Source organism: Dipodomys ordii, unplaced genomic scaffold, assembly GCF_000151885.1.
Source record: "Dipodomys ordii isolate 6190 unplaced genomic scaffold, Dord_2.0 Scaffold220, whole genome shotgun sequence".
Lineage (NCBI taxonomy): Eukaryota > Metazoa > Chordata > Mammalia > Rodentia > Heteromyidae > Dipodomys > Dipodomys ordii.
Window position 1 is genome coordinate 1,507,088 of NW_012267436.1, and position 12,805 is coordinate 1,519,892.

Genomic DNA, 12,805 nt, shown 5'->3' on the forward strand with positions numbered 1-12,805 from the left:
CGGGGTCAAAGGCCCCTAGGGTCAGGACTACAACCACTCTCATCAGGACTCAGTGCAGCCCAATCCTTTCCTAGACAAAGAGTGAGGGCGACAGCCAGCCTGGTCTAAGCTCCAGGCTAAGCTCAGGCCCTCTGGTGCTGGAGTGGAAGGAAGGAGTGAGGCAGCCAGGGGCAATTGGGAAAGGAGAAGCTGGGCACCTAAAGCTGCGGGACAGGCTTCTACTAGATCCAAGTGACCCAGGAGAGAACTATGGAAAAAGAAAGAAAAGGAATCCAGAATGGAATTACCTGCTTGATTTTCTGTGCACTCCAGAGCTATGAGAGAGAAAGCAAGAAATAAAAATGGAGAGCATCAGTTAGTTGAAATTCTCAGAGCCATGGTTTCTAACCTAGGAAGCCAACATAAAAACTTAAGAGGTTCATGCTGTCCTTGAACCCCCCCCCCCAAATCTGGTAGCCACACAGAAGATGTGACATCAGGGGATAAGTGGTACTAGACCCCAAACAGCACATGACTTGGGGCTCTGTACTTGGTCTGCATGCTAGAGTGGCTTGCAGATTTCTTTCCATGTTTTCTTAAAGCTCCCACTTGAGTCTAAGGTAGAGCCAGGTAAGATCTCCTAATTAAAATGAAGACCCTTTAGTTGTCTCCCTTTAGTTGTCTCTGGCGTAAGTCTTCTCACAGACTGACTGTCTGGATTCCTGATTTTTGCCACTGCTACCTCTGTACCACAGTCTCCTTATCTGAGAACTAGAGGTAGCATCCATGCTACCTCTGCCCAGAGCTCAGAGCTGTGACAGCATAAGTATGTGCTTTGTAAGGGCTTACTTTTATTGATATTATTATTCTCATTGCTGCTATTGTAGGAGTTGTGGGGAGAAAAGGTTGCTTTCAAACAGGTGATGAGGTCATCACTCCAGCAGAGCTGGGTTGGGGGGAAAAGCAGGAGGGAGGCTATATAACAATTTCAAAATATTACATTTCACTGAATTTAAGACATCATGATCTTAAGACATATTGCTGTGCGCCATATAAGAAAGAAAACTTGGACCTAATGTCAAACCTCCCATCAATTACAAGCTCCATCCCACTGGATATCATGCCGGTAATCCTAGCTACTCAGAATATGGGGGCTGAGAGGATCAAGTTCTAGCCCAGCAAAAAGTTTGCCAGACCCTCATCTCAACAGAAAACGCTAAGAGTGGTGGTGCTGAGTGTGGTGGTGGTTTCCTGTCACCCATGCTACATCAGGAAAATTAAAATCCAATTTAAAATTGAAATCCAAATAAGCATTGTATCTGAGCACTGGAGAGTCATGCTTATTATCCTAGCAACTCAGGAGACTGAGGTCTGAGAGCTACAGTTTGAAACCAGTCTAGATAGACAAGTCTCTAAGAATCTTATCTCCAACTAAGCAATAAGAAGAGGTGATGTTCAAATGGTAGAGTGCCAGCTGTAAGTAGAAAAAGCCAAGTAAGTATGCAGGGCCTAAGTTCAAGCCCCAGTACAGCACCAAATAAATAAAGAATTGAATAAAATAACCAAAGTAGTCTGGCACCAGCAACTCATTCCTGTCATCTTAGCTACTCAAGAGGCTAAGACCTAGAGGACCAGGGTTCAAAACCAGACCAAGCAGGCCAGGCTAGAGATATGCCTCAAGTGATGGAGGCCTGTGTTCTTACATTTTAATATTCCTAAAATGAGATAGATCTTGTTTTGTGTGTGGTTTTTTTTGTGGTACTGGAATTTGAATTCAAAGCTGTGCTCTTGTGATGTAGGTGCTCTGCCATTTGAGCCACACCTCCAGCCTAGCTTTTTTTCTGGTTATTTTGGAGAAGGAATCTTGACTTTTCTGCCTAGGCTAGCTTCAAACTCTGATCCTCAGATCTCAGCCTTCTAAGTAGCTAGGATTGCAGGTATGCAGCACCAGCACCTGGCAACATAGGCTTTTTTGAATAAAGGAAAACATGATAAATAAAAATCAACCTTGTGAGCAAATCAAAAAAAGACCACTGCATTTTTAATGGGGCAAGACCAGTATAGGGCTGGAAGGAAGAGGCTACCAGCAGCTGATGTGGCAAGTTTTATAGCAGTATCGTTGTTATGCTTCATTTATATGGCAACCTTGGTCATCTGGAATATAAATTAAGCTGTAGCAGTTAAGAAGATGACTGGGTAGTAAAAATAGAAGTTATAAAATTGATACAGTTGATACATTTTGCTCACAGCTGAATTTCTCAAACCTTAACTCACAGTCCAATTAATGCTTTTTTAAGCTATATTTCAAACAAACTTGATTTTCCACTACTCCAGAACCAGGAAGATAAGAAGCAGTATTAAATTAATGACAATAATAGAAGCAGTAGATGCAAAAACAACAACAACAATAATCATAGAGAATGAAGCCAGGTACAAGGGTTCAAATATAACCCTTGCTACTTGGCAGGTGGAGATGAGAGGGTCATGGTTCAAGGCCAGAACTAGTATAAAATTTAAGAGAGACCATCTCAACCCATGGCTGGGATCAGTGGTGCACACCTGGCATCCCAAACACAATGGCTGGGTAGTGACACACAGTTGTCATCCAGTGATAAAGAGAAACACAAATAGGAAGACTGCAGTCCAGGCTAGCCTTGGTATCAAGATCTTATCTTGAAACTAACTTATACAAAAAGGGGCTAATGGCTAAAATGGTAGTGTCTACCTAGATAATGTGAAGCCCTGAGTTCAAACTCTAGTAACCACCAAGAAGAAGAAGAAGAAGAGGAATAATAATAGGGCAAGAGGGACAAGAATAGAAAAATGAAGTGCAGAAGCATTATGAGCACAAAGGTGAGACCATTACAGCAAAGAGGGAGAGTGAGGAAAGACCAGTCCTTTCCTCTGCATAGGAAAGGTCTCTCTGAAGCCCAGCCAGGCTCTATCCCATGTCACCCCAGTCCCAGCACAGACTCCAGACCCCCACCCTCTGTTCCATCACGGCCTTCCATACCTGGATCCTCTCGCTTCTGGATTCAGTCCCACCCCAGGAAGGCAGGAACTTCAGTAGCCTCTCCTGTAATACTTGGCACACAGTAGGTATGTGATAAGTGTTTGGTGAAGGAATAGCATCTTCTGTGTCTTTTTTTTTTGTCAGTCATGGGGCCTGAACTCTGGGCCTAAGCACTGTCCCTCAGCTCTTCAGCTCAAGGCTAGCACTCTACCACTTGAGCCATAGCGCCATTTCTGGCTTTTTCTGCTTATGTGGTGCTGAAGACTCGAACCCAGGGCCTCATGCATGCAAGGCAAGCACTCTACCACTGAGCCACCTTCCCAGCAGGAATAATATTTTCTAACGTAAATGTATGGAACTTCCTTGTCCTGCCCCATTTTTGCTGCACTGAGCCCTCTGCTGAGAATAAAAGGTAGCACTGGTCATTAGGGAGGTGCTGAGAAGTGGGTGGCCAGTGAAGTGGCAGGAGGTAATGGGACGCAGGACTATGTGTGACCTGAGGCTGCAGACCTCCAGCATATACTCTGCTGTCCACCAGTCTTCACTCACACAAGTTCAAAGTCAAGAGAGCAATCACATGGGATACAGCTCAGTGACAGAGTGCTTGTCTAGCATGTGTGAGGCCCAGGGTTTCAGTCCCAGCACCACAAAACAAACAGTGGCAGCAATCAGAATACCAGATCTTCAGAACAGGGTGAGGGCCCAGCCTTGTTGCTGTCTGGGAACCTTTCCGTTTCCCCAGAGAAGAGGTCTGCATCCTCCTCTCTGCTACATCTTGGGGAGTCCCATGAGAACTATGTGTAGGACTCATCCCCTGTGCCTGTGAGCCTCAGTGGACTGCTTTTATTCCTCCTCTGTAGAAGCTCCATCTCCTGAGCAGGGTTGTTAAGTCTTCCTGCTCTCTGGTCCCACCGCCCAGCCCCTTCTTAGTGGCTGGGTGGTTCCCTAGTCCTTCCCATTGAGTCCCATCTGCAGGTGCAGGAGCACATTACTACCCTGCGTGGCACTGCCAACTGTCCCTTAATCAGCTGTCTACCCACTAAAACTTTCACAGTCAATGCTGGTGACTCACGCCTGTAATCCTGCCTACTTAGGAGGCTGAGATTGAGGACTAAAGTTCAATACCAGCCTGGGAAGGAAAGTCTATAAGACTCTTCAGTTAACCACCAAAAAGCCAGAAGTAAAGCTGTAGCTCAAGTGGTAGAGCACTAGCCTTGAGCACAAAAGCTCAGAGATGGTGGCCAGACCCTGAGTTCAGGCCTGAGCACACACAAAAAATTGTGCCATCTTTCACCTGCTTCCATGTCCTTTCCTCCTCGACGCAAGTTTCAGCTGGTGTGCTTCTTTGCCGTGCTTTGACTGAGGGTTTGGAGGAAAGGGAGAGAAACCCTTGCTCCAGCATGGTTGACAAAGTCAGCAGCAAAAATGGGACAGGACAAGGAAGTTCCATACACTGAGGGGCAGGCAGAACTCTGGGTACCTGTAAGGGTCTGCACTTAACCTATAAATGTCTCCATGGTCAAGTATATTATGATAGTAGATAGCAATTTAAAAAAAAAACACCTGGTGCCAAGCATTTATTTTATGCCTGTAATCCCAGCTGCTCAGGAGGTGAAAATAGGAGGATGGTGGTTCAAAGGCAGCCTGGGAAAGAAGTATGAGAGACCCTGTCTGAAAAACAAAACTAAACTAAATGAAACGCAAAAGAATCAAGAGCATGACTCCTTGGGAGAGCACTTGTTTGCAAGCATAAGTCCTGAGCTCAACCCCTTGTCCCAAAAAACAAGAATCACCTTGCCAGGCACATATATATGGATAAGAAAGAGTAGAAGGAGGAGGATGGTATGGAGGTGGGGAGGAAAAGAGGAGAGTTCCCACAGACAGGAAAAAGGTTTTTTACTCTTCAGAGAAGGGTCCTGCATTTTTCCCTTTGCCTTTGGACCCTGAAAATGATGTAATATCTCAGCCTATAAATAAGTTGATATTTGGGGGACCTAAATACAAAAGAATCCTGGATAGCTAGGAATGGTGGTACATACCTGTAGTCTTAGTATTTGGGAGTCCAAGGCAGGAGATTACAAGCTCGGGGCCAGCCTGAGATATCCTATAAGACCCTATCTCAAAAAAAAAATAAATAAAAACAAAAATAGAAACAGGAACTGAAAAAACTGCTAGAAACACTATGATACCTTAAGAGAATAAGACATACATTCCCCTTGGGTGTTTGTAGCTTGGTGTCTCAGCAGTTTGCTTTCCCTAACAGCGCACAACTATATACATACTTCCCAGACTTCTGCAGCCTGTGAGCTCCTTGGACTTGGGGTGCTGGCAGGCAGACTATGGGTGGGGATAATGACAGATCACCACTTTTCTGGTCTCAAAGCCTTCCATTGAGAAGCCAGTAGATGGCAGGAAGCCCCTAGAATATGGTAGAGCCTTGAAGTGAAAGGAAGCTGGTTCTTGAATGATAGCACATGACCAGACCCCAGACATGACTGAGGAACAGGTCTTATTATGTATGTCCCTGAAATCTGGGGCTTGTTTGTTACAGATCCTGACTTAATCTGACTGCTACAGAGGGTTAAATGAGGTATGCCTATATAAAATGTTTGAGCTCACAGCGCTCACTCGTATGGTTGCCTAATATAGAGGGGAACCAATTCAACTAAGCATATTTTTAAAAAGATATGCTCATCTTCCAAAATGACTTCTTCACTTGCCTTATTCTCCCAGCATGTCTGTGAGTGAATAACTCATCTCAGAGACTAGCAGCTCAGCCAGAGCCAAAGGGGCTAGTAGCAAGATAAAAGCATGGCCCTAGGCTTACTGGCCTCTAGATTGTTCCTTCTTGTTTTCAGGGGATCCTCTGGGGTGAATCAATGTCTAAGATCAGCTAGGGTGGCTACCTGGCCTGAGGCTCAAAAAGAGTGAGTACCTAGCCTTGTTCTGAGGTTGTAGTAGCCTAGAATCTCATGCAGCCAGGCAGTAGATGCTCCTAGCCAGTGTCTTCTCCCCTCTCACCCATGACCAGCTAAATTGCACCTCACTGAGAAGCCAGCGCTGCACTGTGAACCTCAGAGGCAAAAACAACCTCCTCTATCTACATCTGGGGGTAACTGCTAGCTTAGCATCAAAAGTAGATATACAGAAGGGAAGGCCACAGGAAGGGCACTGAGAGACAGGTCCCCAGCCCCCATAGGACACTACCAAGATCCCAGACAGGTAAGCCTTTCATATCAGTTCCATGCTTTCTTATTTGTGCCAAGTATTTTCTGTCCCATGAACTGACTGTTGACGGTTATGCTTGGAAACCTGTTTCCATAGACAGATGAGAAAAGCAACACTTAGAGCAGTGCCTGAACTCCTAGATATAGGGACAGAATATCAGCTGTGACCTCTGACTCATCCATTTACCTATTCATCCTCACTTATTCATTCCCATTTAGTTTTCCGAGCCAGATGTTCTTCTAAGGGCTCTATACCTCTTTACAAACAACAACAACTATAATTTGTGTGTGATATGTTATCCAGGGGCTAGCACTCAGGGCCTAAGCATTTTTTGATCAAAGCTGGTACTCTACCACTTGAGATGTAGTTCTAATTCTGGATTTTTTTTGGTGGTTAATTAGAGATAAGAGTTGGCTTCAAACTGCAATCCTCAGATCTCAACCTCCTGAGTAGTTAGGATTACAGGCATAAGCCACCCGCACCTGGCCTACACCTCCTATTTAATCTTCTGGACAACCCTAAGAGAACTACTCTCCCATTTTACAGTTGTGGAAAGTGAGGCACAGGAATGCTCAATGACTTTCTTAATGTCCCAAAATAGTGCAGAGATTTGAACCTAAGAAGTGTGGCTGCATGTGCCCACTGTTATCCACCATATGTACCTATTTCTAAATGCTATTACCCGCCCCTGCACAATGCTCTCTCTGTCTTCAGGCTCTGTCCTCAGGTATGTTTAATATCTCTCCATATCAGTGTATATGGAGAAGTCTGTCCTTAATGAAAGTTGTCTTTCTGATGGAGGCATAGAATTCCATTGTGTATATATACCACATTTTCTTGATCCATTCATCTACTGAGGGGCATCTGGGTGGGTCCAAAACCTAACTATAATAAATAATGCTGCAATAAACATAGTTGTGCTGGTAGCTTTAGTGTGGTCTTGTTTGTAAACATTTGGGTAAATACCCAAAAGTGGGATTGCTGGGTCATAGGGGAGCTCTATATGAAGTTTTTTGAGGAACCTCCATACTGCTTTCCAAAGTGGTTGAACAAGTTTACACTCCCACCAACAATGAAGTAAGGTTCCCTTCTGTCCACATCCCCTCCAGCATCTGTTGTTATTAGAGTTCTTGATCATTGCCCCATTTGTTAGGAAATGGAAAGGCTTGGAAAAAATTATATTAAGTGAAGTAAGCCAGGCCCAAAGAAACATAGGTCCCATGGTTTCCCTTATTTGCAATATCTAGTATATGTATGAGTCAAGCAGAAAAGGTCAGATAATGTGATGTTAGGAAAATGAACCCTTAGATATGTATTTAAATGTTTTTTTCTTTCATGCATTTGTTTATAACGCATTTTTAAGATTACTTCTTTGTTGCTTTGTATGTCCCTCCCCCACAGTATAACCCCTGCTTTCACTATATTTGATGTCGGTATAATTTGTGGAGGAGATGGGGAAAAACAAATCATTTAAGGATACAGGTGGACCCGTTACAACAATGAGAAGTACAAGTTGTCATGTCAAAAATGAACTTTACAACTTTGGTGCGGGGAGGGGGGGGGGCTGTGGGAGTCTGGGAAGGGATGGGAAGGGTAAACAAAGGAGGAGGCTGCAATGCTTGATAAGAAATGTACTCATTATCTTGCCCATGTAATTGTAACCCCTTTGTACAGTATGTTCACAAAAAATAAAAATAAAATAAAAAAAGAAAGTTGTCTTGGGCTAAGGATGTTACTCAGCAGTGGAGTACTTGCCCAGCATGCATGAAGTACTGGGTTCCATCTCTAGCACTGAAAAATAAATAAGTATATAACAAACATAAACAGCCTCTATGGGTAGACTTTTGACTATTTCCCATCTTTTTTGACTGTGGTAAGATAGATTGGATGGATAGATAGATATCTACTATCTACCTATATCTATAGCTATGAAGTTTACCAACCATGGTTAGATGTATAGCTTGGTGTCAATGAGAACACTGCCATACAACCATCCCCATCATCCATCTTGAGACCTTTCATCTTCCCCTAAAGAAACTCCATACCATGAACATACTCCCCATTCCCACTGTCCCTAGAGCCTGACAACCACTGTTATACCTTCTACATCTATGAATTTGACTTTACCAGGTGTCTCATGTGAGCAGAGTTTGTGTGTTGTGTGTGTATGACAGAGAGAGAAAAAAGAGAGAGAGAGAGAGAGAAGCTGACATGTCTTCAATAATGCCAGTGAGTTTCACTGGCATTATCATTATTATGTCACAAGTATTTAAAGAAAATTAGCCAATAATGCCAATGTATCTGACATAATACAAAGAAACAATGCTATCTTTATGGGGGGAAAGTGAGCAACTGTGGGTGGTATAAGGAAGATTTGTTTGCTATCCACTGTTCTTTCTATACCTCTAGAAGTCTACATTTTGTTCATATATTGCCTTCTCAAAAAGTAAATATTATAGGTATGGCTAGGTGGGTAGCTCAGTGGTAGAGCACTTGCCTAGCATGCATGAGACCCAGCACTCCAAATTAACTAAGTAACTAACTAGTAAAAAAAACTAAACTAGGGAACTAACTAACTAAATAAATGTTACCATTAGAAAAACAGAAATTGGGTGCACGACATCTAAGCCTTCTATGACTCTTCTGGCATAGACCATTAACTGTGCAACAAAATCTATGCCATCTTCTTCCACAGCCAGGGAATGGTAACTGGCACATGGCTAACTCCTACCAGCATTTCCCAGCCTTCATTGCAGTTAGGTTTTTCCATGTGGCTGAGCCCCAAATAGCATCAGAGGCTAGGTGAGATGTGTCTTTTCCATTCCAGTGCCTTTTCCTCTATGCTTTCTGTCCACTTCTGAAAACTAGAGCAAGGATGTGGCTAGGGAATGGAAGCATGATGGAAAGAGCCTGGGTCCGCAAATGATCCTGTGGAATAAAGCCATTCGATCACCTGGAGCTTGTACTGTTACAGAAGAGGGAAAGGAACTTCTGTTGTATTTGGAGATCTTTCAGCTATAGCAGCTAGGATAACTCTAATAATATTACGCTAGGATACAGGAATCTGTCAGCTTTCAGGAATCTGAAAGGCTTTCTGGGGAAGAAAGAAATAACAGCCAAGATGGTTTCTGAGTCTTTTCTTCTGGTGTCCGGCAGTGTGCTAGCCCTTAGAGAGCTGAGTGTGTAGAATGGTGAGGGGTGGAGGAGGATTAAAAACATCTCCATTTTCAATGAAAATTCTTTGTCATCCTGATTTTGTTTGGACTCCAGACTGCAGTGACAACAGCCAGGGTCACAACTTTGTGCCTGACTCAGTTACTAAACAGCCTGGTCTTCTTGTGAAAGTCCCCTCACATCTTAGATTTGCATAGCTTTTAAATTAATGAAGAAGGAGAAAGGGAAGGAAGTGGGAAGCAAGACTCTCCAGGGCCCCTTCTGTCTAACAGTCCACCATGCCAGACCCTGCTTACAGGAAGACCAGGTTAAGGAGTTAGGTCTGATTCCCTGGGGGTGGGATACTTCCTAGACCCACAAGTTAAATGCTGGATGTAGAAGTGTCAGCAGGGACAGTTTGAAATTTCAGTCAGTCCTGCAAACAGGTGAAAAGGCAAACCCATCCCGGAACTGCAAAATTTCACATGCGAGAAAAATTGGGACCTAGTAGCAAGGCCTGTCACAGGCCAGGGAGCCTCCACATCATCTCAAAAGCTCAGGGAAACATCTCAACTTCAAACCACAGAACCTACTTATGCCTTGACTTGTCTAGGCTCAACCAGCTTCCTCCCTGCCTGGCTGAATGTGAAAATGTACTGCCTGACCCTCGGGAATAACTGGCTCCAGCTACAAAGCAGTAGGGCTATAAGGCTGTGTACTCTACCCGATTTCCCAGCTTGGAGAACGGGGACAAAGGGCAGTTCGATGACTGGAATAATGCATGAGTTCACTGATTTCAAAAGCAGCCAGTGTCTCCATTGAGCTGCCCTCTGAACCTGCCTGAACCTCAGTATGGAGCCGGGGGAGGACTGGATCCCACAGGTTTCTAGGGGACAGGACCCACCCCAGGACCCAGAGGGAGAGCAACTGCCCAGGCCCTGCCCCCCTCCCCCCAGTTTGGCTCCCTCCACTTCTTCCCCTCTTCCTCCTTCCAAGCTGCTTCTCCAAATCTCCTAAGGCAGCAAAGACAGAGCCTATTTAAAACAACCTCCAGAAGGTAATTAAACAGAGCCTGAAGGGGATCCTTCTGTAAGGAAAAGGATGCCTCCATCAAACAAACAAAAAACTTCCTAATTTATCAGTTGGGCTTATCGCATTATATCTTAACATTAATTTTATTGTCATGGTGATGCCAAGGTAATATGTACCTATACCAGTTTGTATGGGGTGAGGGCACCCTCCAATTCTATAGCCATCAGAAAGGGGGTGGGGATTGTCACCTGCCTCTGCATGGCATACAGTAGCAGTTGTGATAGTATCCATGAAGCTCCTCTCTAGTGAGAGCTGCACCCAGTTTTGAGTTCCAAATCTCCCACTTGGTGGCCTTATGACTTGGGGCAACTTACTTAATCTTTCTGAGCCTTCACCTCCTCATTTGTAATATGAGGATATAAATATTGTGAAAATAGTTCATTATTTAGTGAACAAATACTGCTTAAGTATCCACTATGTGTTAAGCACTGTTTTAGGCAATAAAGAAACATCAGTGGGAAAAAGAAAAAAAAAACGAGACAAAAAGCTTTTGTGGAGCATATGGTCTAAGTAAGCAATGAAAATAATAAAAAGTAAATTCTCTGATATGTTAGAAGGATAAACACTTCAGCAAACATGGAAAAGTAGGCCAGGGTAAAAGAACAAGGAGTATGTGGAGGTAGCATGGACAGAAATTATAGCACCTGGATGGTTAGGGTGAGTCTCAGGTGAACTGAAGGAAGTAGCGAGGCCTGACGATATCCGGTGGGAGATTGTTCATGGCAAAGGCCATGAGGCAAAAGTAAGCCTGCCTGACACGTTTGAGAGACAGCTGGGAGGCGGTGTGGCCAGAGCAGACTGAATAAGAAAAAGGAGTAGGAGACCAGGTCAGAGAAGAATGAGGACTTACAGGCCTGTGGAGGACTGTGGTTTTACTCAGAGTGGAAAAGCAGAAACTATTGTTTCTGCTACCCAGAATCTCAGTGTGGTTTAATGGGTCCTTCCCCATTCTACCAAGGGGACTTTGGGCAAGAGAGACACTTCCAGTTGTCATGTCTGGGGAGGGCTTGTTATTGGCATCTAGTGGGTAGAAGACAAAGATGCAAGCTGCAGTGCACAGCAAAGAAGTACTCAGCTCTAAATGCCAGTGGTGCCAAGGGTGGGGTACCCTAGAGCAGAGGGCAAACAGCATGATATGTGTTCACAGGTCACTGTGACTACTGTACTGGGAATGGACAAAGAAATCCAGGTAGAATGGAAGCCTCCACCATGACCCAGCCCAGAGATGTGTCTAGAGCACCCAGCACAATGCCTGAAACTGCATACGCATGCCTCGGCTAGTAGGCTAACACCTCTCTGTGTTAATTGGAAATACCAAGCTGGCGCTGGCCCAAAGGATCCCAAAGCCTGAAGCCAGGAGGTTGGGTAAGACCAGTGGCTAGCCTTCCCTCTGGCATTTCTAATAATCTGACTCCCACAGAAGATTTGGGGTACAAGTACTTTTAAGCCTCTTGTACTTGCTCTGCCACTTCCAAACTCAGCTGACCCCAGTTTTTTTTTTTCTGCCAGTGGGAGAAGACTTGTCAAATCTCTTCCATCGCAGTCACCCCTTCTTCTTGGTGGCTGTGGACAAAAATCCGTCCTACACGGGGGCTCTGAGCTGCTACTGTGTTACTCTGGTACAGAAATGGGTAGCTGGCAAAGGCTGGCTGTTTATCCATCATCACTTCTACAGAATGTGGAATGATGGAAGAACCCCACTCACGAGTCTACATTGTGCCCATAAACATGCTTGCCACTCCTGGAAGCTATTCCAGTAACTTCCAGGCTGGTTTCTATAATTGTGCTTCCTCTTCTAGCCCATCCCAGCACTGCCACCAGGCCCCACCTCCACACTACTCCTTTGCTCAAGAGCGCTCAATAGTTCCCTCTTGCCCCACAGGACACAGCAACAGTGTCTCTACGGGGCTTCGAAAGACTTTCACAATCTACCTGGTAACCTTCCAACTTGTCTACTTCCTCTCGGCTCATCATTCCACCTCTTTATCTCTGTTTCTCTGTCTCTATCCCTCCCTTTCCACATGTCCCCCACTGCATTCTATATCTCAGCTTTTGTCTGTGACTTACAGGGTATGTCCCTTGCCCTGGATCCAATAGGCTGTCTCAGATCCTTGTCTCACCACATACTGGCTATGTGATTCCTGAGTCGCAGTTTTCTTGCCTATAAAATGGGGTTGGTAGAAGTACCCACCAAATAGATTTCTATTAGCTTAACTGAGATAATTGGTATAAAGTGCTAACACTTGGAGGCTGGGAAGGTGGCTCAGTGGTAGAGTGCTTGCCTTGCATGCATGAGGCCCTGGGTTCGATTCCTCAGCACCACATAAGCAAAAAGAAAAA

The 12,805-nt window shown here is 44.6% G+C and overlaps 1 protein-coding gene across 1 annotated transcript in view; it reads right to left on the reverse strand.

Annotated features, from left to right (window-relative positions):
- Sfxn5 (sideroflexin 5) overlaps window positions 1-12,805 on the reverse strand; it is a 98,933-nt gene that overhangs the window by 67,897 nt on the left and 18,231 nt on the right. The window contains exon 4 of the mRNA XM_013035764.1: window positions 288-314. Within this exon, the coding sequence (XP_012891218.1) occupies window positions 288-314 (27 nt within the window). The remainder of the gene's footprint in view (window positions 1-287; window positions 315-12,805) is intronic.